The sequence below is a fragment of the Cydia strobilella genome, chromosome 19, assembly GCF_947568885.1.
Source record: "Cydia strobilella chromosome 19, ilCydStro3.1, whole genome shotgun sequence".
NCBI classification, from domain to species: Eukaryota; Metazoa; Arthropoda; class Insecta; order Lepidoptera; family Tortricidae; genus Cydia; species Cydia strobilella.
Genome location: NC_086059.1, coordinates 11,853,306 through 11,875,513, shown reverse-complemented (window position 1 = coordinate 11,875,513; position 22,208 = coordinate 11,853,306). Strand labels below are relative to the sequence as shown.

The window sequence follows — 22,208 nt, the reverse complement described above, 5'->3', positions numbered from 1 at the left end:
ATTGACAAAAATGAAATGAATGACAACACAACCGTTTCCATGACAACCATGAGACGTTCGAATACACGGTTTAAAGAATGATGAATTTAAAATAGCAATTAATAATATAGTTGGTCAAGCAAATCTTGTCAGTAAATAAGAACAAAAAAAACTGTACTCATCCTTTTCTTTTGGGTGCTAGTACTAGTGTAAGACACAGATAGTATGATTCTCTCTGTCAATGTTTGAAATGAGACAGTCCTTTGACAAACTATATAGTTAAAAAATACATTATGTTAATTAAATGTAAAAAAAATAAGTAAAACGACGATACAAATTAAAAACTTCATAACATCTGAACTTAGAATTATTGATTCATAAAACAATTTTTTGTACCTCGTGTTCATTCACTCATTCATCCGTTCTCATTTGCAATATCCGACCTGTCAGTCACATCACTAAAACATCCCGTTAGCTCAACCAACTCACTTCACTCAGTCTGTGGTCAGTTGCTAACGGTGTTGTATCGTTGATGGATTTATTCCGTGGTCTTCGTGAAATACGATTTCAATAAAAACTTATCATAAATATCGAACTTTTCACATAACATTATCTTATCACGCGTCCTCGAAGATTAATCGATGATGCATAACACTAGCTGCGCCCAAACTCCGACAGTGTTGTGATGTGCTACTTTGCGAATATTGTTGTATAAGTTGGTTTGGTTGTTAGTCACGCGTGATTTTTAGTGAAAGAAAATGTCTGGGCAAAGAGAAACTACCGTTTCGGTGCCGCTGACGCCGACGAGGTCTGATTTGTACTGGCGGAGAATATTTAACAAAGTAAGTTTTCATACTGTTTTTTCATAAAACTTGAGTAGCGTTTTCAATTGACACGTAAACTAAGAGAAGTCTCACGCCACTAAAATATATAAAAGCAAAGGTTTGAATATATTATTTTACTGGAAACAAGTAAAGGCATGTTTACAAAAAACCGGCCAAGTGCGAGTCGGACTCGCGCACGAAGGGTTCCGTACCATTACGAAAAAAAACAGCAAAAATATCACGTTTGTTGTATGGGAGCCCCATTTAAATATTTATATTATTCTGTTTTTAGTATTTGTTGTTATAGCAATAACAGAAATACATCATCTGTGAAAATTTCAATTGTCTAGCTATCACAGTTCATGAGATACAACCTGGTGACAGACATGATTTTATTTTAGAAGTTACAGGGGGGACACACACATTTTACCACTTTGGAAGTGTCTCTCGCGCAAACTATTCAGTTTAGAAAAAAATGATATTAGAAACTATAAACTGAAATACTGTGAAATAATGTGTCTACTTGAAAAGAACCACAAATTAAAATATTTTCATAGAAAATAATTTAATTTGTTCAGTGATATTAGAAACCTCAATATCATTTTTGAAGACCTATCCATATTAGATATCCCACACGTATGGGTTTGATGAAAAAAAAATTTGAGTTTCAGTTCCAAGTATGGGGAGCCCCCAAAATTTATTGCTTTTTTTATTTTTGTGTTAAAATCTTAATGTGGTTCACAGAATACATCTACTTACCAAGTTTCAACAGTATAGTTCTTATAGTTTCAGAGAAAAGTGGCTGTGACATACAGACGGACAGACGGACAGACAGGCAGACAGACAGACATGACGAATCTATAAGGGTTCCGTTTTTTTGCCACTTGGCTACGGAACCCTAAAAACCCGTAGGGGTCGGATCAAAAACTAAGTAATTAAGTCCGACTCACGCTTGACTGTACATTTCTAATAGGTTTTCCTGTGATCTATAGGTAAAGAACTATTTTGTGTATTTTCTTCAAAATTTTAGACCCAGTAGTTTCGCAGATAAAGGGGGGGGGGGGGGGGGAATGGTCATTTTTTGCCTATTTCCTTGAATACCTTTTAAACTGGTTATCCTAAAATTACAAAAAATATATATTTGAGATTGTCACAATGAGCTCTTTCATTTGATAAACACAATATAGTTTGAAAAACTTTATTTTTTAATTTTCTCATTTACCCTCCAAAAGTGGCCCCCATGTTTAAAATTCATTTGTATACGTTACATGTCCGTCTTTGGGTCACAAACTTACATATGTGTACCAAATTTCAACTTAATTGGTCCCGTAGTTTCGGAGAAAATAGGCTGGCTGTGACAGACGGACAGACAGACAGACGCACGACTCGCACGAGTGATCCTATAAGGGTTCCGTTTTTTCCTTTTGAGGTACGGAACACTAAAAACGGCAAAAAAATCACGTTTGTTGTATGGGAGCCCCACTTAAATATTTATATTATTCTGTTTTTAGTATTTGTTGTTATAGCTGCAACAGAAATACATCATCTATGACAATTTCAACTGTCTAGCTATCACGGTTCATGGGATACAGCCTGGTGACAGACGGACAGACAGACAGACAGCGGAGTCTTAGTAATAAGGTCCCGTTTTTACCCTTTGGGTACGGAACCCTAATTACCTCTATCTATGTATATTCTATAAGCACTATAACAATGCCTACATACCTATTCCCAATATTGATTTCATGGCCCACATGATAAATGATTATGAGACAGACACAATCACGATAAACGATAACGAATGATGATTGGATTTTCAACCATGAACTCTAGTTCAAGTAACAGTTTAAGCAATAAAAAATAATTAAACAGATTTTCCTGGACATCCATGTGATATCATATGAGTCACTTGCGCGTAATTTGACTTTGGTGACTCATTTCTTTCAATTCAGTACGGAGAAATGTTTAACAATGGAGCAAAGTTGTTGTTTACCTCTCGTGCTAATGTTAGCAAAGATTCCAAGGTTGCCAAATTACTTTCCACATCACCTATTCGGAAAAGGCCTTTTTCTTCCCTGCTAGGAGGGATCAAAGTGGCACTTTTCTTCTCTGCTAGGAGGGATCAAAGTGGCACTTTTCTTCCCTGCTAGCTTTTCTGTTCTAGGAGATGTTTTATTTTTTCTTTTTTGCATACTATTTTTTACTACGCTCAGGATTCAATTATAGAATCCTTCGCTTCGTTCAGGATTCAATGTACGCCCTCGGCGTAAATATGTCATTTTGCTCCCTTGTGACACAATCTACTATTGCACCCTCGAGATAAAATGCAATTTGCCCACTGATTTCAAAGGATAAAGAGAGATCCCGTGATGCGTGCGGGTGTGACAAAAATGTTTTCACCAACGCGTTGTACTTTGGCTACCCAACTTGTGCTCAAATTACTAATCATCATCCTATATGGACAATATTGGCAACGAAATGGAAAGGCCCTATTGGCAAAAGGAAAGTAGGAAAGCCATATAAACGAAGGCTGGACGATATAAAAGAAACTGCAGGGAAAGACTGGCTAAACAAAGCGGAAGACAGGCAGAAATGGAGAGAATTGGAGGAGGCCTACACCCAAAGAGGGGTCCAAATTAAATAAATAGATAGTACTACTATAAGAAACTTACTAACCAATACGCTAAAACTTCTAATGTAAAATAATTGTAAATTGGAAATAAAAGGCTTTTTATTTATTTATTTTTATTTATTATCCTATATGTTGCATCATGTTGAATTCTCCCAGATTTAGAGTAAACTGATAGGTAGGTGAGGTTTTAATGGAATTATCGCGTTATGGTAACATGTACTAAGCGCAGGATTTACTCGTGAAAGTGCTTATTGCTAATGCTAAGCCTACTTGAATAAATAATATTTAATTGACTTGACAGTTAGTTACTTTTACTAAATAAATTTCAGTACGGGTCGGTCGCCAAGCGACCATGACTAGTGAAACCTGTGTTGAATGAAACATAGAAATTAAAGAAATAAAAATACCTATTGACATTGACCCAAGTCGATATAATTATTATTTAGCACCTACCTGTCTGTGTTTCTAAACTCGAAAGTCTTAAGTGGTATAAACCATCAATTATTTAAAGATGCATAAATTAAGGAAAATATTAAAATATTTGGCGCTCATCTAACTGCGTATCCGATGATAAATATATATATATATATAAATATATAGTTTATATGCAGAAACAAAATCTTAGATCTACTTAGAAATAGTTTACTTACTCGCAAATTGTTCGGTAATATTTAAGGAAGAGGAAAAACGCTTGAAACTGCAAGTAGGCCGGAATGTACCTTTAATGTACAATTAGCGGTTTTTAGACAACAGGAAATAGGTACACCTGATTTGCTATTTCCTAATATTTCTACGTTTTAGGTTATACATACTAAGATGTTAAGAGTTTACATTAACAATAACAAATACATTGTTTAGGTTAGCTGAAATTTATTTGACATCATGTATTTTTCCTCAAAAATCAGTTAATAAATCTAATTAAACATAAATTAACTAAATGATGCTTGTAAATTTTTATGAATAGGGGGGTAAGAATACTAAGAATAGGCATCATCTTACGACTTCGATTTCGTTCAGTTTATTTAATGATAATTAATCGTAAAATTTGATTTATTTATTTCATTAAAAGATTATTATTAATTTCAGGTAGGCACTAAGTATGTCAATTGACACAAATTTATAAGTCGTCAAAAAACAACCCATAGGCCATAGACGATCAATGAATACATAAATGGATCCTATTTTAGGTCAAATGAGACTAAAAACTATGTCATATATCTCAATGACTAAATAGTCCATCCAGTCTAGTCTTAAACTACGTCATCCCACGCATTTACACTTGGCGCCGATCTACGAAATAGTGGCCGTGAACCGTTTTAAAGAGGGTAGCTATTTAAGTGTTGTAACTAAGTGTCTCGTCTATTTATAGATCAACCCTTTCAACGTCAAGGGCGCCTAGGGTTGTTGTGAGTTGTCGTACCAACCATATTGCGTGGCGAGGCTAAACTCTAAAGGTACAATCATTCACGGTGTGGCAAAATACGATATAGATACTGAATAATAAATAATGAATTTCCATGGTTTTTCTGACATAAGAGGGACTTCTTATTGGTACCACTAGGTACCGGTTGCCAACCTAAACTTACACCTTAACCACAATCCGCTTTAATACGAAATGCGAGAAGCATACAGAATCAGATAAGATGTATCTGTCCTAACTTTCGCGGTATCGGAGTTGTTGAGTTACAAATAGTGTTTTTGTGAGCTGGATACCTCGCGAACTCTCATGGTTCCGCCATCTTGATAAATAAAAAAAAAACAATTGTAAAATATCTATACATATAAGTATGAAGCCTGCTCACAAAATTTCGCGAGAGTTTGTAGACGAGAACAGCCGGACATGCAAAATATTTTGCCCAAGCAGTAATCGCGACGCTTTGTACTCGCTCGGACATAAATCATATAATCCATTTAAGAACACGGAACATGAGAATCTTTGTTTGCGAATTCTCTATACTATATACTAATACCCGTCGAGTATATACCGTTACAGGCAAACGTATGTACTGTATGTGATATAAGTTACATCAAACGTTACTCATCCCTGTTATGCGAAGTGATCAAAATACACAACACAGGAAGTCTTTACCTCATCAAATACAATCGAAAAAGGAATGAAACATAGCCTATCAAGTCTCAACGATTCCTAGGAAGGCTTAAAATCAAGGCTGGACCAAGTTACTCAACGGGATAGAGTTAGTCATCGCCAATTTAGGCGTTGATAGCCACTGATATGATATCGTGTGATATGTTTACTGTGTATCTGTAGGTACATATGAAACTCTGAGATTAGCAGTAATATGGCGACACTCCCTATTTGTTAATACGCCTATGTGCTCTGTATGCGGCGCGCGGCGGTTCTATGCCTGGTGGGCCCTTCGCCTTTTTAATGTCGTCCATCTATATAGCGTTTCAGTTTTTACATCATTTAGGCTTTTAGATCGAGGCCTCCAGAACAGTATACTCACCGGTCCCATGGACAGCTCAATGCTTAGAAAATATAGGTTTTTTAGCATATATCCGATAACGCTATACCTATTCCCAGCCGTGCTAAAAGTCGTTTCTCGCTTGACTGCCCTGGATAATTCATAATACTCAACTCAAGTCACTTATTTGAGTCATAAAATTCCTTAACGATTGATATATTTTACAAATATTTACCAACTTCCTTGTGTAGCTTATGAGTTATGACCTAATGTAGGTGTGAATATACTAAAGATATCAAGATATCATTAGCACATTATATCTAGTAGTAATCATAAATATACAATACGAGTAGATTAGAGATATGCGTTGCTCATATGCCCATAGTATAGTATGTATATATAAAAGATATACATCTGGAGCATCGTTTTGTATTGGTGTGAGACGTGGACAATGCGGCAGAAAGATAGGAAGCGATTAGAGGCTTTTGAGATGTGGTTGTGGAGAAGAATGGAGAGACTAAGTTGGACGGAGAGAAAAACGAACGAGGAAGTGCTGCGAATTGTGGGAGAGAAGAGAAACCTACTGAGAACCATAGAAAATAGACGAGGCAAAATGATAGGTCACTTGATAAGACACGGCACTTTCTTTAAGGGGCTACCTGAGGTTTTCATCGATTTTTGACAAGTTTTGAATCGTATCTCCTACTTTTGCACTACATATAGAATTATAAGACAAGCGGCTATCGGTTATTCAATCTTTTATCTCCATTTTTGTCTAAAATTGTTCAGCTTTGATGCCAAATATTTCGAAAACAATGAACTTTGAAGTAAATATGGGATACTATATTGCTAAAATCCGTTGCTGTTAATATGATAAGCTACAAAAAACATTAGAAAACTAAGGGATTCAAATCGAAGGTCATTGGGGCATGGGGATAGGCAAGATAGAAGCGAGAAGACGCAGCGGAGAACCACGAGCAAGCTACACACAACAACTGAAAGCGAAAGCAAATGTCGTGTGATAAAGGGACCTAAAGAGCCTGGCCGAGGACCGAGAAAACTGGCGCATACTCCACCGACAAGAGCCATGCTCTTAAATTATGATGATGATAGTATGAATACGTGTAATATCGTATTGGAGGTGTGGAGTTAAGACTACACTTTGTGGCATATAAGATAATTGTATAGCGAACTTATATATATTAGTTTATTCGGAAAGAGAAGAGTCGTGGAATGTATTGGGCCCCATACATTACACGACTCTTCTGTTTCCGCACAGACTCTCCCTTTAAACAGTCTTACTCCAGTTACACCATGTGAAATGTACTTTTCCCCTCACTAGCTCGGAAAGTTGTCGTTAATCCTTCAATACAAGCGGGGAAAAACGCGTTTTATCCTCTAGTGGGGAAAGTAATTTGACCTTGGATGGAGCGTGTTTCAGTAGCTTGACAGATAACAAAACGTAAAACGCTCATGATAATGGTTCGTTCGATATTAATTATCATTAAATAAATGGTTTGAGAATCTAATAAAAAATACCAAATTTAGCTTTATTTAATGATTTTAAGTCATAAACCTTAAAATTCCATAAGAAACGTTTGTTTTTTTATAACGATGTTAAATATAATTCTGAACGCACAATTTGAGTCGATGCAATTTCAAAACGCATCGTTGACATTTCATACATCAGAAATGTCAACATTGTCAACAATTCTTTTACTTAAAACCTTTTCTCACCGACTCGCGTAAAAATACACAACTTCCAGAGTTTTCTGTTATAATATCGTAAAGAAATGAGTGATTTCAGTGATGAAGATGATCTAACACCTGTGGATGTTGCACTTTCCTCGCTATAGTGAGGTGAAAAGTTTTGTGTTACACACGGGCGCAAATGTATTTTACTTCTCGTGTGTTGAAACACTCGCTACGCTCAGGATTCTATTTTAGAACCGTCATATTTTTTAATAAGAATTAAACTTTTGCTTCTTTTTTGGCACAGTGTGGTAGTACCACACTGTCACTCGCCAAGTCTGTGCCAAAAAAGAAGTAAAAAGCCAACGACACGAGGTGTTCCCAGGCGGTCACCCATCCAAGTACTGACCTCGCCCGACGTTGCTTAACTTCGGTGATCGGACGAGAACCGGTGTATTCAACGTGGTATGGACGTTGGCGATAGTGTGTCCGAATTTTGACTTCCGAATCAGAAATATGACGTCATTGTCACATTGTATGACATTTGCTTAGACCTATCTAAAGACATATTCGTCAAACACAACCGTAAATATAGGTATCGTAAAAAGTAAATTAAGAAACTGTACGGTCATCTTGCAATTGGAGGTTTAATTTGCTATCCGTACAAAAAAAGAATACTAATTTCAATTGGTATTCTTTTTTTTCCCTACCCGCCCGGTATTTCCTTCGAGGGTTTTGGAAGGGGTATTTCGTAAGGTGGGCTTTTCTTACGAAAGCAGATGCTAAGGCTAACTAAACCCCTTTCATTTGGCTAGTAAGCTGATACCCGATCATATATATAACCTCTTGAAGGAGTATCGATTATCTATATATAAAAATAAATTATAACGCTTATTTCATTTTCAACTTTCTCTCCGTAAAAATATAATCAAATATTGCTTATTGGGTGGCAAATGCGTTGACAGCACAGATGTCATAATTTTTTGAATTAGGAAGGGGATACCCCTTCATTTTAGCGGATCTCCGAAAGGGAAACCCCTTCCTAGAGCTAAGTGAAATGAACGGGTAAGCAATTCAAAGGGAAAGCTGATCGTTGGGGCTATTCGATAAACGACTAAGCCATTTAAAGGCTTTTTTTCTGGGAAGGGGTTGACTGGTCCCTGTTCAAAGTCTCGCTGTCATTACATGATTTTGTTGTTATGTGCGTGACTTCAACTTGACTTCTAGTGCCCATACCTATACGCTGCCGAGTATTAGTATTAGTGTAGACTTAGCTTGGACTAGTCGTTGCCGTCGTTTATCCACCGTTAAAAACGAACTTACTATCCCCTCTTTTCCAGTACGACCGAGATTCGGACGGCAAGATATCCTACGCGGAACTCAAAGAAATCATCGAATCCCGAGAATACGAACACGATCTTCCAGACAACGTAGTAGAAAAGATCATGGTGCTGGCCGATAAAGACAATTCGGGGCACCTAGACTTCAACGAGTTTGTCGAGATGATGCATAATCCGGACTTTAAGGCGGTCTTTGGGCATTTTGTGGCGCGATATGTGCACTCTATTGTGCCGCATCGGGGGCCTGTGGATACGACAGGTGAGTTTAGGGGTTAGTGTTGCGTTGTTTGATGTGGGAATGAAGACACATTAAAACGGCTAGATCTTTACGTGATCTTTGACACTGACATGTTCTCTAACGTCTATGTTGCTTACTCTAGAATACATCTTAATTGAAATTTAAAATCTTTATTTCAGGCCTGTCGGCCCATATTCTGTTAGTTTACAGTGCTTAAAAATATATTAGTAGAAATACATAAATTGTAAAATAAATAAATTAAATTAAAATTATAAATAAATTAACTTTAAATTCATACAAATTAGATTAAAATTATACATCAATTAAATTCAATGAAGTTACATTAAAAATTATAAATTTTAAAAACACAAATCACTTGACATATTGCCAAACCGATTTGACTTGCCCAACCCAGTGTTTTTGAATTGGACAGTCGAATCTGCCTGCAATAAATTTCTATCATCGCACTAATATGCCAGTTCGAGCGAGATGCACAGAAAGTAAGTTACGCACACGCTAGCGAATATGTCAGTGAGGTCAATGTCAAGCTTGCGGTAAGCGTACTTATTGTAACTGTAATAGGTGTATTTTTACCCGACTGCCAAAGGAGGAGGGTAATGTTTTTTGAGCGTTTGATTCGGATCACTTTGGTGTAAAAATCTCAAACTAATTTGCAAAAATTGTAAACGAAAATGAAGCAGTTGAATCACCGGAAAAATAACCCAAGTTTAGATTGGTGAGACTGTGGCAAATCTGGTTCTATGACTACATACCGCGTCCTATTGAGTTTTCAGGCTGGGACCTAAATATTTGCCTAAATAGCTTAATAGCTTAAACGCCGGTATTATAAAATGCCATAAATAAGTAAAGGTAATAAATGCCGTAAATATTACAAAATGCCGACTAGATGTGTCTTTGTTGCTACAAAAGCGTGAATTCAGTCAAACCTCGACAATAATCTAAAAAGGGGAAGCTAGGGCCCCATGAACATGAATTTTAATTGACATGATAAAAGTGTTTGTTTTGCATTGTACGTTTTTGAGTAGTTTCGATAGTAAATATTGCATGGTGTGTTCATATTCAGTAACTTGTTAATATTAAATTAGTGTGTCGTTATATATTATTTAGCTTAGTTATTGTAAATACTGTATATTACGATTGAATTACGCGTTATTGACGTTGCAAAGACATAAATAAATACACTATTTAATAAAATACTATTAACACAACTTATAATTGTCTTTGAAACGTCATGAGTATATTGTATAGTGTAAAATAGTTTCCCTATTGCCGTTATGTTTTAGTGTATTTATGAGCAGACAGTAAATTATGAACCAAATGAATTTATTCAAACAAACATTAATAATAAATAACATTAATAATACTAATAATAAACTAAACGTCTAATATCGGCATCGTACCAAATTGGTATTACCATTTATAATTCAAGTCGCATTTTTACAGAAACTTGGGATTCCCTCTCTCGCCCGGATGCAGTGAATAATGAACTTTTAATTTTAATAAAAACTAATAAATTAATGAGATTATTTTAGATTAATGAGTCATTCATCACCATGTTCAATATTTATAGATTTTAAATCAAATATTTATTTATAATAAATACATAATGCGGTTAGCAGTTGTTGATTGTATTTATCATGCGCGCGTCACTCATCGCTAGAAAGTTAATTTGCTGATACCATTTTGACCCGTGACATCATATATATCAATTATAAAAAGATTAATTGACTGTGACATTATAACAAATAGACTAATTGACTTCGCAGACGGTTTGATTTTTTTACGATTGTGTTTTAACATTACTACCCCAAGATACTTATCTATAATTTCTATGTTTTTAAAGTTTTTAATCACAATATATAATATGTTCGTACATGTGCAGATCATATAACACTGTGATACAAATAAAAATAAAATAAAAAATGAATGTGTAAACATTTACTTGTATAAGTAATATAATAAATAACGAACAATATACATTGGTTATCACTCGTCAAGGTCGTCTCTTTTACGAGTATAAATCAATAAATAAGTCGAAATCCTTAAAAGGAAATGAAACGTAAACTCATTAAGAAAGTGTAAATCGATAAGTGGAATTCCTAGACGATGTCATAACAACTGCCGCAAGGTTTCACTAAGAAGTGTAAAAAATATAAGGTTCAAAATTGGTCAGTTAAGAGTGTTGCTGGAAGTAATTTACTGTCTGCACTTCACCCTGTATATGCTTTATTTATTAAGCATGCGATTAACAATGCACTTTGTACTCTAGCGTGTTTAACATAACGACTAATTCTGTTTGCTAGGAAGGTGGCCTGGGCTCCAGTATCACTCGACTCGTGATGGCGGTACTTTTCTTTTTTTTATTTTGTCCTGGCTTTTATCATCATGGTTTTTGGTGATCGTTACCATGTTTTATGTTGTTCATGTTTAGTCATTTTTCATAATAAAAAATCCTGTTTTTAGTAAGTTCCAATTTGGAATCCAACTATTATTAAACAAGTTATTATACACGTTCATTTTAAAACCTGCTTTGGTTGAGACCGCTATTTTAAAGAACCATATTGTTTAATTCATTTAGTTAATAAGTATAAAAACTTACAGAACCTATGTTTATTTATCCAGATTTCAGAGACATTACCACTTACCTGAACTTAATAATAATTAAACATGTCAAACTGCACAAAATAATTAACTAGTAGTAGAGATACCTACTTCTCCATAAATATGTGACTATCAGTATGAATCGCTGCCTTTGTTATCATATCGTTCTTGTATTGCTTTATATTCCTAAATTAGTTTAAAATGGCCAGTTATGATTCAGATAATGCTTGCTTATGTTTGGTAATGCTTAATGACATCAGTTAGATAATTCCATGTCTGCGGCGATAATATATGCAGTATAATCGTCTGAGTTGACTGAATGGGGAAGCCCACAGAATACCTATAATGTCCACAAACCAAATTGTCTACTGAGATCATATCATACATCATAGCCTCTCTTTTACTCTTGCTACGATCATGCAAGTGTGAATGCGAAGTTTTACGACCGTGTACGTTTTGAGGATAGTAAAGCGACTGCCGATTGAGTGCTAGTTAATATTTGCGTGGAATTCGGCCAACTTAGCGGTTTCTTCACTTAGCACGTTGAAGTAAAATGAAAGCGTGTTTTTCTGTAACCTTATTTTTTACAAATGTGTTTGTCTGTGCTAATTCACTCAGCACAGTAAATTTGGAATTATACATAGTGTAAATCTAAAACATATCCTTGTAAAAAAATTTAGCTCAACTTCACTATCATTTTCCATTTTGCTTTCCAATTAAGGTGTTAAAAAGCTATTTTATTCACTAGGGATGGGGCCAGGATTCCTGTACGTGCCGAAACCTCATCGTGGTCCGTCCAGTTTTGTTTATATTGTTTGCTTTGTTTCATCTTTATGTTCATTGTTCATTTGTCCCAATCATTCCTGTTTTTCTAATCATTTTCATCGCCGCGCCGCTTCATTTTCATGTCATTTATAAGTGATCATGGTTGTGTTAATAATTTCTCAACCATTAGATACGTCTTGATCTTGATAATTGCGATATAATGAAGTTGTCATCACGGCAAGAAGTGTTTTAAAACTTATCAATATTGCGAGTTCATACATTTGCGTTTAGTGCTTGCGTTTAATGGCCAGTGTATAAACTCGCAATAAACCTAGCCAATGTGTAAACCGTCCCCAATGTGAAGGCCAGCCACACTTATCCGTATTGACCTTAGGTATATGAAAATATTTGTGGGTCAACACACTGAACATACAGACTGTGACGCATCTTCCGAATATTTACCTAATTGTATATGAGAAATTACCTACGATTCGGAGCATTTGCGTCATAAGCATCATCTTATGAGTCAGAAGCCGAAATCAAATCGGTTTACATTCAGTGCGTATAGTTTCTATCGATAAGAAATATAGGTTTGTAACTTAACCTAATTCCGTTTTGTACTATCCTTATTATTACGTAAATCTGATTTATTTATTTATTTTAATTGTTCAGCGATTCTTCTTTAGCTAATAAAATAAGGTTATCTTGATTAATTTTGTATCTAGCAGAAACGTCTGTGAACGATGCTATTGAGCTTAGAATTAAATTAAAAGTGGAAAAATTCACTGTCTTGGGTGGGACTTGAACCATTTCTATTGGGTCGGATTTTGCATTGGGTTAGGTCTTGTAGGCTCAGATGGTATAGCACTGTATTAGTGATCCAGTGGTCGTGGGTTCAAGTCCCACCCAAGACAGTGAATTTTTCCACTTTTAATTTATTTCTAAGCTTAAGGTTATCTTGATTGTACTTACAGATTATTTGGATATCTAGTCTACAAACATACTTATATTAGGCTACTACTGTACTGAAATTATTGAATGTAAAATATACCGGCGGTCAACTATCCAACATAACATCTGTTCTACACAATAATAAATAATAATAAATAAATATTATAGGACATTCTTACACAGATTGACTAAGTCCCACAGTAAGCTCAAGAAGGCTTGTGTTGTGGGTACTTAGACAACGATATATATAATATACAAATACATAAATACATAGAAAACACCCAAGACTCAGGAACAAATATCTGTGCTCATCACGCAAATAAATGCCCTTACCGGGATTCGAACCCAGGACCATCGGCTTCACAGGCAGGGTCACTACCCACTAGGCCAGACCGGTCGTCAAAGAACAAATATTGCAAAAAACTGTATGCCAGCCACGCCTCGATGTATATGCAAGTAATAGGGTTGTTGACTAATGTTGAATATTATAAGTAAATCTAGTTCAGATTTCATCAAAACAAGCCTATCCCCATATATAACGTATTCCAGTCACATTGCATTTATTATTGCTTTATCTCCGTACGTGACTTTAACCTGAGACGAAATAATTGGTAACATTGGCCTTACCAGATAACCGATTTACTAAGTAAATGGTTACCATATAGCGTATTAATTTTGTTAGATACTTAGATACCTACATTTATACGTACGTTTAAGATATAGGATTTTAGAATATAAAAAAAATAAAGTTCAAGTGATATTTTTTTTCAAAACTGTAAAGAATTTATATTAACAACTCCAATATGTAAGTAATAAAAACTTCTCATGTTCTAATCGTCTTATCCTAAAAGGCTTTCACCTTCATAAGTGATTTATTGTAATATAATATACCTTATTTTTTTATTATAAAGTTTATAATAATTTATAGTACAACGACTTAACCCTTAACTGCATAGTGATGTGTGTATGTACACAACAAAAAATATATAATTTTATGCATAATTAGATAAAATCTATTTGGTCCTGTATAATTATTTTGATCGTAAATTAACTAATACACTTTCCGTTGTTTTATTCAAATTTGCGCAGTATTTAAGTTTAATTTTTTTTACCCGTATTTCTTTTAAGACGAAATGGCGGTAACTAAAGGTAAAAAATATAATTTAATAAAAATAATTACTTTATTATAGTATAAGTATCTAGTTAAAAACATTATTTAAGTTTTCAAAAAGGTGAGTTAGGAATCAAATTATGATCATGTGCTCGTGTGTTTCTTGTCATATTATCATGTCAAACTTAAATAGAGCTACGAATATATATATTTTTTCTGAAATGATTACTTTTTACTGATATTCGCAACCTTGACAATTTCCCGGTTTAACGATGCACTGTGGCTTATTATCTTATCTACAGCTTATCCTGACATATGTTATAAGTATGCTTTTAACGTATTTTTTGGATTATCTGTTTACAAAGTCCGTTATTAAGGGGCCCACTGACTATCAGTCCGCCGGACGATATCGGCCTGTCAGTTAACAAAAATTTGAAAGTTCCGAACAAGTGACAGGCCGATATCGTCCGGCGGCGGACTGATAGTCAGTGGGCCCCTTTAAATGGAGGGACTGCTTGAAAGAATTTTGAATTTTTGATTGAATGGATGGCTTTGTCGTTATTCTGCCCCATCTAAGGGGACCACTGTAGCCCAGTTTGGGACAACAAGAAAAACATTCTAAACATGCTGAGTAGAGTCACTAGAGTCCTGTTACCTATTATGCAAAGGGATAAGAAAAAGTTAATCCACTCAGTAAAATTTGTGAAATATCCCAATGACTGATTCGTCGAGAGTGCCTGTCATTACGTCTACCATCTACCATTTCGTATCGCGCAATTTTACATTTGTTTTTTATTATATCCTGCAATAATTCTTACCGCAATGGCAAGGATGACTAAATATCAGGATGGCCATATCAGTGCTGTGACCTCAATAGTCAGGACTAAACTTTGTCAGCTATTGCACCACAAAGAGACTCCAACCTATGCCAACTGAAACAATGGTTGCGAAATCGGAGTAGTATCGTATTCATCTGTAAGGTAGTTCCCCGATCGAATGATGTTTTGCTTTTCTAACCAACTGACAATAAGGAAAGACTAAATATATAGACCTTATGGTTGAAGTCACTAACTTCGATATACTAGCAATTCTCCTTCTCGAATCGAAAGGAAACATTTCCTTAAATTAGACAACTTTTGTGAAAACTAAGTTTTAATTATTTTTTGCGGTTTAACTTTTAGAACTGATATTTCGGTACGTGTCAGTGTAGGTACGGCTTTTTTGGGACCTCACATGTAGGTAGGTATATAATAATATTATCTTTGAAAAGAGCAACAAGGGATAAGTATTTAGGTATAACGTACATAGGTATCTTATCCCTTATCAAGTTATCGCCTCAGTCGCCTCACCTTGAATGTACCTATTGTTATTAGAAGCTTGTTATATAGATAGTGTATTTAGTATATGCAAATTTTGTAAAAGGATTATTTGTTAGTATGTATAGCTAGTCGTTATTATAATTCCCGGTAAAGAAAGTACCTAATTCTTCCAATAAACAGATTTTAAAATCAAATTGTTTCATAGGACCCCGGCCTTCATATCTCATAAACAAAAGCCAAGAAATAGAAAACGTAACGAGGAATTTCGTAGACACTTCGAGACGTAGGTAAAACATACATTTATATGTCAACTCAACATAGTAACTAGTAGTTGTAACTAATGAATATATATTCTCATAAGAATTTGACTATTTCTTGGTCAGATAGGTACAAGTTAGTTTAGACGAAAACTTTTTAAAATATAGTCATATTTTTTGTAACAAGTTTTTCAAATTGAAATTATGCGTTTTCCTGAGGCATACATATTTTAGTTAAAATCGTTCTCGTCTTGACTATGTAGTACTTTCCCGTCAAAAAAATTTGTTTTTTTGATGAAAAAAGAACCATCACCAAATTGCCAAGTTTGCGGTTCTGTTGAAGATGTGCAACATATTTTGACGGAATGTGCACGGAATGAAAGTGATAGACAATCGTTACTAACTACCCTCAAGGTAAATCGATTAGATATAGATGCTTTTCAGAGCATCTTAGCTGTACCGACCTCAGAAGAGGCTAAACATATATTTTTATATATTATAATTTTTTTCAAACGGTACAATACTATCCCATAAGTAGACATGTAAGAATACTAGTATAAGGTACAATGGGGCTGGCATAATCATTTAACTGGTTTAAGTCCCTAAATAATAAATAGAAAAAAAAAAGTAGTACTTACGTAATAGTTTGACAACTCTTTGCAGGTATAGTTAGTATATAGTTACTTTCTTTGTTTACGGCTTGGATATTGTTTGAAATCAATAATTGTTTTGTGTAAGCATTCATTACTACCCAATTAACTGCTACAAACGAATAGTCATAATACACAGCAAATACGCGTGTGCAAATACGGCGCAGAGTTCGCTTAGACCAGCCTCCCTTAACCTTTTTTAATGAGGGCCACAAAGGTTGGTTTGCCTTGTGGCCCAGGACCGCAAGATGAATTTGCTTAAAGGTGACGTTCGGATCGCAAGGTTATGAGTACCTAATAACCTGGCGGGGCAACTGCTTTAGTTACGACTTTACGACATTAGTATTTAGTATATACTTGATACTGATATCTTCTGTCATCTAGGATCCAAGATGTTACTGAAGTCCCAAGTCCCCACCTAGCCAGTGTGGGGGTTACGGCTCGGTTATACAACGAGAGCGACCAAGCAAGTCAGACCCCAAGATGTGGGTAATTGTCCATACAGTAGCTTAGCCGTATGTTATATATACTCGTAGAATATCTAGTCAGTAGTCACATGGTGTGGATCGTTAGTTATTAAGCGGTTGTCCGCGAAGCACTCACGTAAAACGTATCATCACTAAATGGTGATGATGAGCCAAAGTGTAATGTATTTAGAGCAATTCAGATTGCACTAAACGCTACTTAGATTCAAGTGGATACAGAATACCTACGCTAATTTTAGAACGGAGTTGCTTTTAGAGTGAAGTCATCAACCCTTAGGCGTTTGTAGTTAGTATTCATTTTAATGTTTTGAGAAGGCGCCATTTTCATATATGGTCATATTTACATGTCAATACACTGGTAGCGACCACTTAAGTGTAGCTCGGTATAGGACGTAGTACATAGTACTAACAGCTCATTTTAACTGAACATTGGACCTTATGGCTTTTGAAATAAGGTATTGAAATTGTCAGCTAATTATGGACTATGTTAGTTGTTAATGCCTTAAAAGATGCTTTTAGTTGTAGATTTAGTCGTCCGAGTTAGGAACAGTGCGTGCCTGTAATAAGTCAAACATGGTTACGCATCTGTAAACATTGCTTGAAATCTCACGGTGTACATTACATTCTAGGTTATCCTAGAAATGTTTCGAATAAAACGGTCATTACATAGAGATATCAAATAGCTCAAGCGTTGTGTTCTTTAAAAATGCAATGGACTTATTTATCAAATGCTTTTATGTAATATTAAAAACGGGTCACTCACGTATTTTAAGTCGAAAACGCTCGACATGTTTCACTCCGTACCGAGGAGCGTCATCAAGAGCTTGCGTCGACGGTAACGGGCCGGCGCCGGTCCGTCACCGTCGACGGACCGGCGCCGGCCCGACTGTTTAATATGTCTGTGTCTCACGGAAGTTTTGTTATTAAAATTGCCTTTATCTAATATTTATTCAATGGACGTAATTCTGTACAATGTAAGATTTTGCGGCACCTTATATCAAGGCATGTTATTTTTTACTCAAATGCGAAATAAAATTCTACTGCCTAGAGCAGTTTGAGAACCGCTCTCAAACTTTTTGGGTAATGGAACCCTTTTGGAAAACGAAATATCTACATATTTGACGGAGCCCCAAATTAAAAATTTACGGTCGTTACTATGGACCAGATACCCATTATAGAAGAGCTGGTTTTTCTTCTTATTATTACAAGTGTTCTCGCGGAGCCCCAACAGAGGCTTTGCGGAGCCCTAGGGGTCCGCGGAGCACACTTTGAGGAGCCCTAGGGGTCCGCGGAGCCCACTTTGAGAATGGCTGGCCTAGGGAATCATTCAATGATCAAAATTCAAAACGGAGAGTAGAGTATTTTTAATGCTGTATTTTATTTATTTATTTTAAACTTTATTGCACATAAAAAGTGTACAACAGGCGGACTTAATGCCATTATAGGCATTCTCTACCAGTCAACCATAGGGCTAAACAGAAAAGCGTCAAGATTTGAGATTTTAGAGTTTTTTTAGTGTTTTTTTTTAAATATTTTCTTGCGTTTTAGACAAATATGTGATGATATTACGTGAGTATGAAATAGTAAGTATATTTATAGCACATTTCACATTATTATATATCTTTAAAAGGAGTATAATGCAGTTCTATTACAATTCACACGGTAAATCCTTTAGGTTTTTTTTCGTCGGCATCTGCGTAGAAACCTGTTCTACACTTCTTGACAGTCTTAGTTACACGATGGCAGGTTGAATGATTTGCATATAAGTTGTTGCACATTTGATCTTATAGTCATTATTCGCAAATGTACTACGTAGTGTAAGATACGACTGCATTAATATCGGTACCTATCTCATCTTTTGATGACATTAGTGTTTGAACTAGTATGGCGACGTGGGTACTTAAGTTAGGGCAATATAGGTAAGAAACAAATTATTAATCTCGCTCGTGTTTGCCCAGAACGTGCAAGTTGTGGAATGAGCTTCCTTCTGAGGTGTTTCCCTTGCGCTAAGACTTGGGGTTCGCACAAGGTTGGCAACGCATAAATGGCTCCTCTGATGTTCCTTATGTTCATGGTCAGCGATGACTGCTTCCCATCAGGCGGCTCGTCTGCTCGTTTGCTTCCTATTACATAATAATAAAATTTGGTTGTCAAACATTAGGTTTTACCTTATGGTGACTGAGAAACAAGTCGAAAACTAACTTGTTACGATATTATACCAAATGTACCAAGTTCTCCATAGTACCAATTATTCATTACTATTATAACATCATAATTTTTACATTGATAGTCTGTTAGTGACCTGGGTTCTCGCAGAATTACCAGTGCTGCGCTCGAAAGAGCGGAGTGTATAACTGATCCAGAACCCTTTTGTTTTGCTGCAACGCACACAGCAATCCTACGGTTTTTTTTTTAAGTTTGTTTTTAGGGTTCCGTACCCAAAGGGTAAAAACGGGACCCTACTAAGACTCCGCTGTCCGTCTGGGCGTCTGTCTGTCACCAGGCTGTATCTCATGAACCGTGATAGCTAGACAGTTGAAATTTTCACAGATGATGTATTTCTGTTGCCGCTATAACAACAAATACTAAAAAGTACGGAACCCTCGGTGCGCGAGTCCGACTCGCACTTGGCCGGATTTATTTATCTTAATGTTGCTTTTTTGTATCTCTTCTGTTTCTTTTGTTTTTATTTTAATATGTGTGTATTGTGGCAAACGAATAAATGGTTTATCTATCTACCACTATTATATTATTGTTTACAACTATGTTTTCATTATTATCAGAACGGCACTCGTAAACTAACGGTACTTTAACTTTCTCATCGTCCAATCGTAACATACATTGCGATTCATCTATTTTACGCCCTTTCAGCTTTAGGCTTCATTATCTAAATTATGTGTCACGAACCCGGTGTCGCAGCCCTAGTGACTACTGTATCAAACTGTTAGATGCGCAGGATTGAATGAGTTTACTGTTGATTTTATTAGTTCAGGATAAGTCACATAGATGGCGCTGAACCAACAGACCAACACCCTTGGTTGAGGGTTGTGTGCGGGCAAAGATAGATATAACTCCGTAATAGATGGATACAGTCTAAGGAAAAAACGTGCCTCGAAAATCTTTGGTAACATTAACATTGGGAATAATGGGAATGCCCATATGAAACATCGCTGTTGTCAAAACGCATGTGGTTTATTCATGAAACAAACAATTAAAACCGTTAATTGAGGAAGGAAATTCCTAAATCATGTAGAATTCTGCCTTGGACTGACTTTGGGAATGACTAATAAAAGATATGTCAAAGAGCATAGGTGCAATTTGTCATTCATTAAACTGTTAACCGAGCAATTTGAGGTCGTCTCATTCGGGATAAAACCAACAATGGCAACCATTTTTATACAAAAAATGCCCTTATGTGGCTTTAGATAGGGCACGAAATTGGTTGTGATAAAGTCAAGGCGAGAGGCTAATTGGTACCTTTGAGGACAAGGATAAGTATTTCATTATGAGGATGAACAATGCAATAGTTCTAATCTTGATATCTAAGAACATTTAGTAGGAAAATATGATTGAAAAGTTTTTGAAACTTGGTTTGGCCTTTTATATACTTCCAAAATGTGAATGATGATGTAGTAAAAATCCTTCACTCGCTCAAAGTATTTCCAGTTGGTCGTCCCAAGAATGCCCTCTTGACAACCCGATCCTCTCCCATTCTGAGTAGGTGACCAGCGAAGTCTGTGGGCTTTCGTTTCGCCGATGATATTGGGTTCGCTGGTAGTCGTCCGGTGGGTCAGCCCGGGTATCGTTGGGAAGACAGTGTGACGGCGGATCTGCTTCAGCTTCGCGTCAGTAACTGACAGGAAGTTGCGCAGGATCGGGACAGGTGGCACGCTCTCGTTTCAGAGGCCAAGATTCTCTTTGGATCACTGAGTCAAAATAGTTAGTCGCTCAAAATATTTAACTATTAAGTAGTTAATTAATGTACCTTGCAGCCTTGTAATAAATTAATGCATTAAATGAGAAAATTACTTCCGCTTCAAATTGCATAAAAACATACGGTTAAAGATGAGAACTAACTTTACCTCTGGCCTTCAATTTAATCGTGATCGTTGTCAACGAGTACAAAATAAATATCCTCACAATAAACTGACCCTGTACAATATACTGAGCATTCGTGTACCTTATTGAAACGAGATAAGATCTAATATTGGTTAGTTACAATCACAAAACATTGAATGCACGCTTTGGCATAACGCGCTTCCCGCTCAAAGTTTCTTAGCAACCATCAGTTTGCCACTGCAGTCACGCAACAAAACACCTGTTTTACTCTCTAGCGACCAAAATAACTGATTACTCTACTAATTAAGGGCATTCTTACGCAAGTGCTGTTAGTTTAATTCACTTTTAATGTATTTGTAGTACTTTGTCAAGTGCTATGTTGGATAGATGTGGGTTAAGTGCAAAAATGGTGATGATAGTAGAGAAGCGTTGTGCGAAAATGAAAATACGCTGTCGAGTAAAGTGCTTAAGATTATCAGACAGGTGAAGGAGTGGTTTGGTACGTTTATATCACTATTATGATTATGATACTAACAAATTCTATGACAGACCGATTACCACCACCATTATACCATGTCGGTGGTATATGCATACAGCCATGCATGGTAAGCGGTCACCGTAGCCTATGGACGCCTGCAGCTCTAGGTGTACCATGCGCGTTGACGACCTTTGAAAAACCTGTACACTCTTTAAAAAAAAACATTGATTGTAGTCCCTCGAGTAAACCTTGGCAGGGAGCTCATCCCACAGCCGAATAAAGTAGTTGAATATTTTGGAATCGAATACCTAAACTAACTTTTGTAGACAAAGATTAGCACGCCAAACTACAAAATTCCTTCTGCTGTTTTTGCACGATTA

The 22,208-nt window shown here is 35.9% G+C and overlaps 1 protein-coding gene and 1 non-coding gene across 5 annotated transcripts in view; one reads left to right on the top strand and one right to left on the bottom strand.

Moving 5' to 3' along the window:
- The first annotated feature begins 478 nt into the window (after positions 1–478).
- The window catches only part of LOC134749939 (rhomboid-related protein 2), a 31,884-nt gene continuing 10,154 nt past the window's right edge, over positions 479–22,208 (top strand). Inside the window, exons 1-4 of one of the 4 annotated variants that reach the window (XM_063684963.1) lie at positions 479–821; positions 8,894–9,152; positions 11,456–11,497; positions 12,502–12,543. In XM_063684963.1, coding sequence (XP_063541033.1) covers positions 738–821; positions 8,894–9,152; positions 11,456–11,497; positions 12,502–12,543 — 427 coding nt within the window. In that variant the 5' untranslated portion in view covers positions 479–737. The remainder of the gene's footprint in view (positions 822–8,893; positions 9,153–11,455; positions 11,498–12,501; positions 12,544–22,208) is intronic. The other 3 variants (XM_063684965.1, XM_063684964.1, XM_063684966.1) reach the window with 3 other exon arrangements.
- On the bottom strand, positions 7,914–8,032 carry LOC134750417 (5S ribosomal RNA). Its single transcript, XR_010128557.1, has one exon. It is a non-coding gene; the product is annotated as a 5S ribosomal RNA (ribosomal RNA).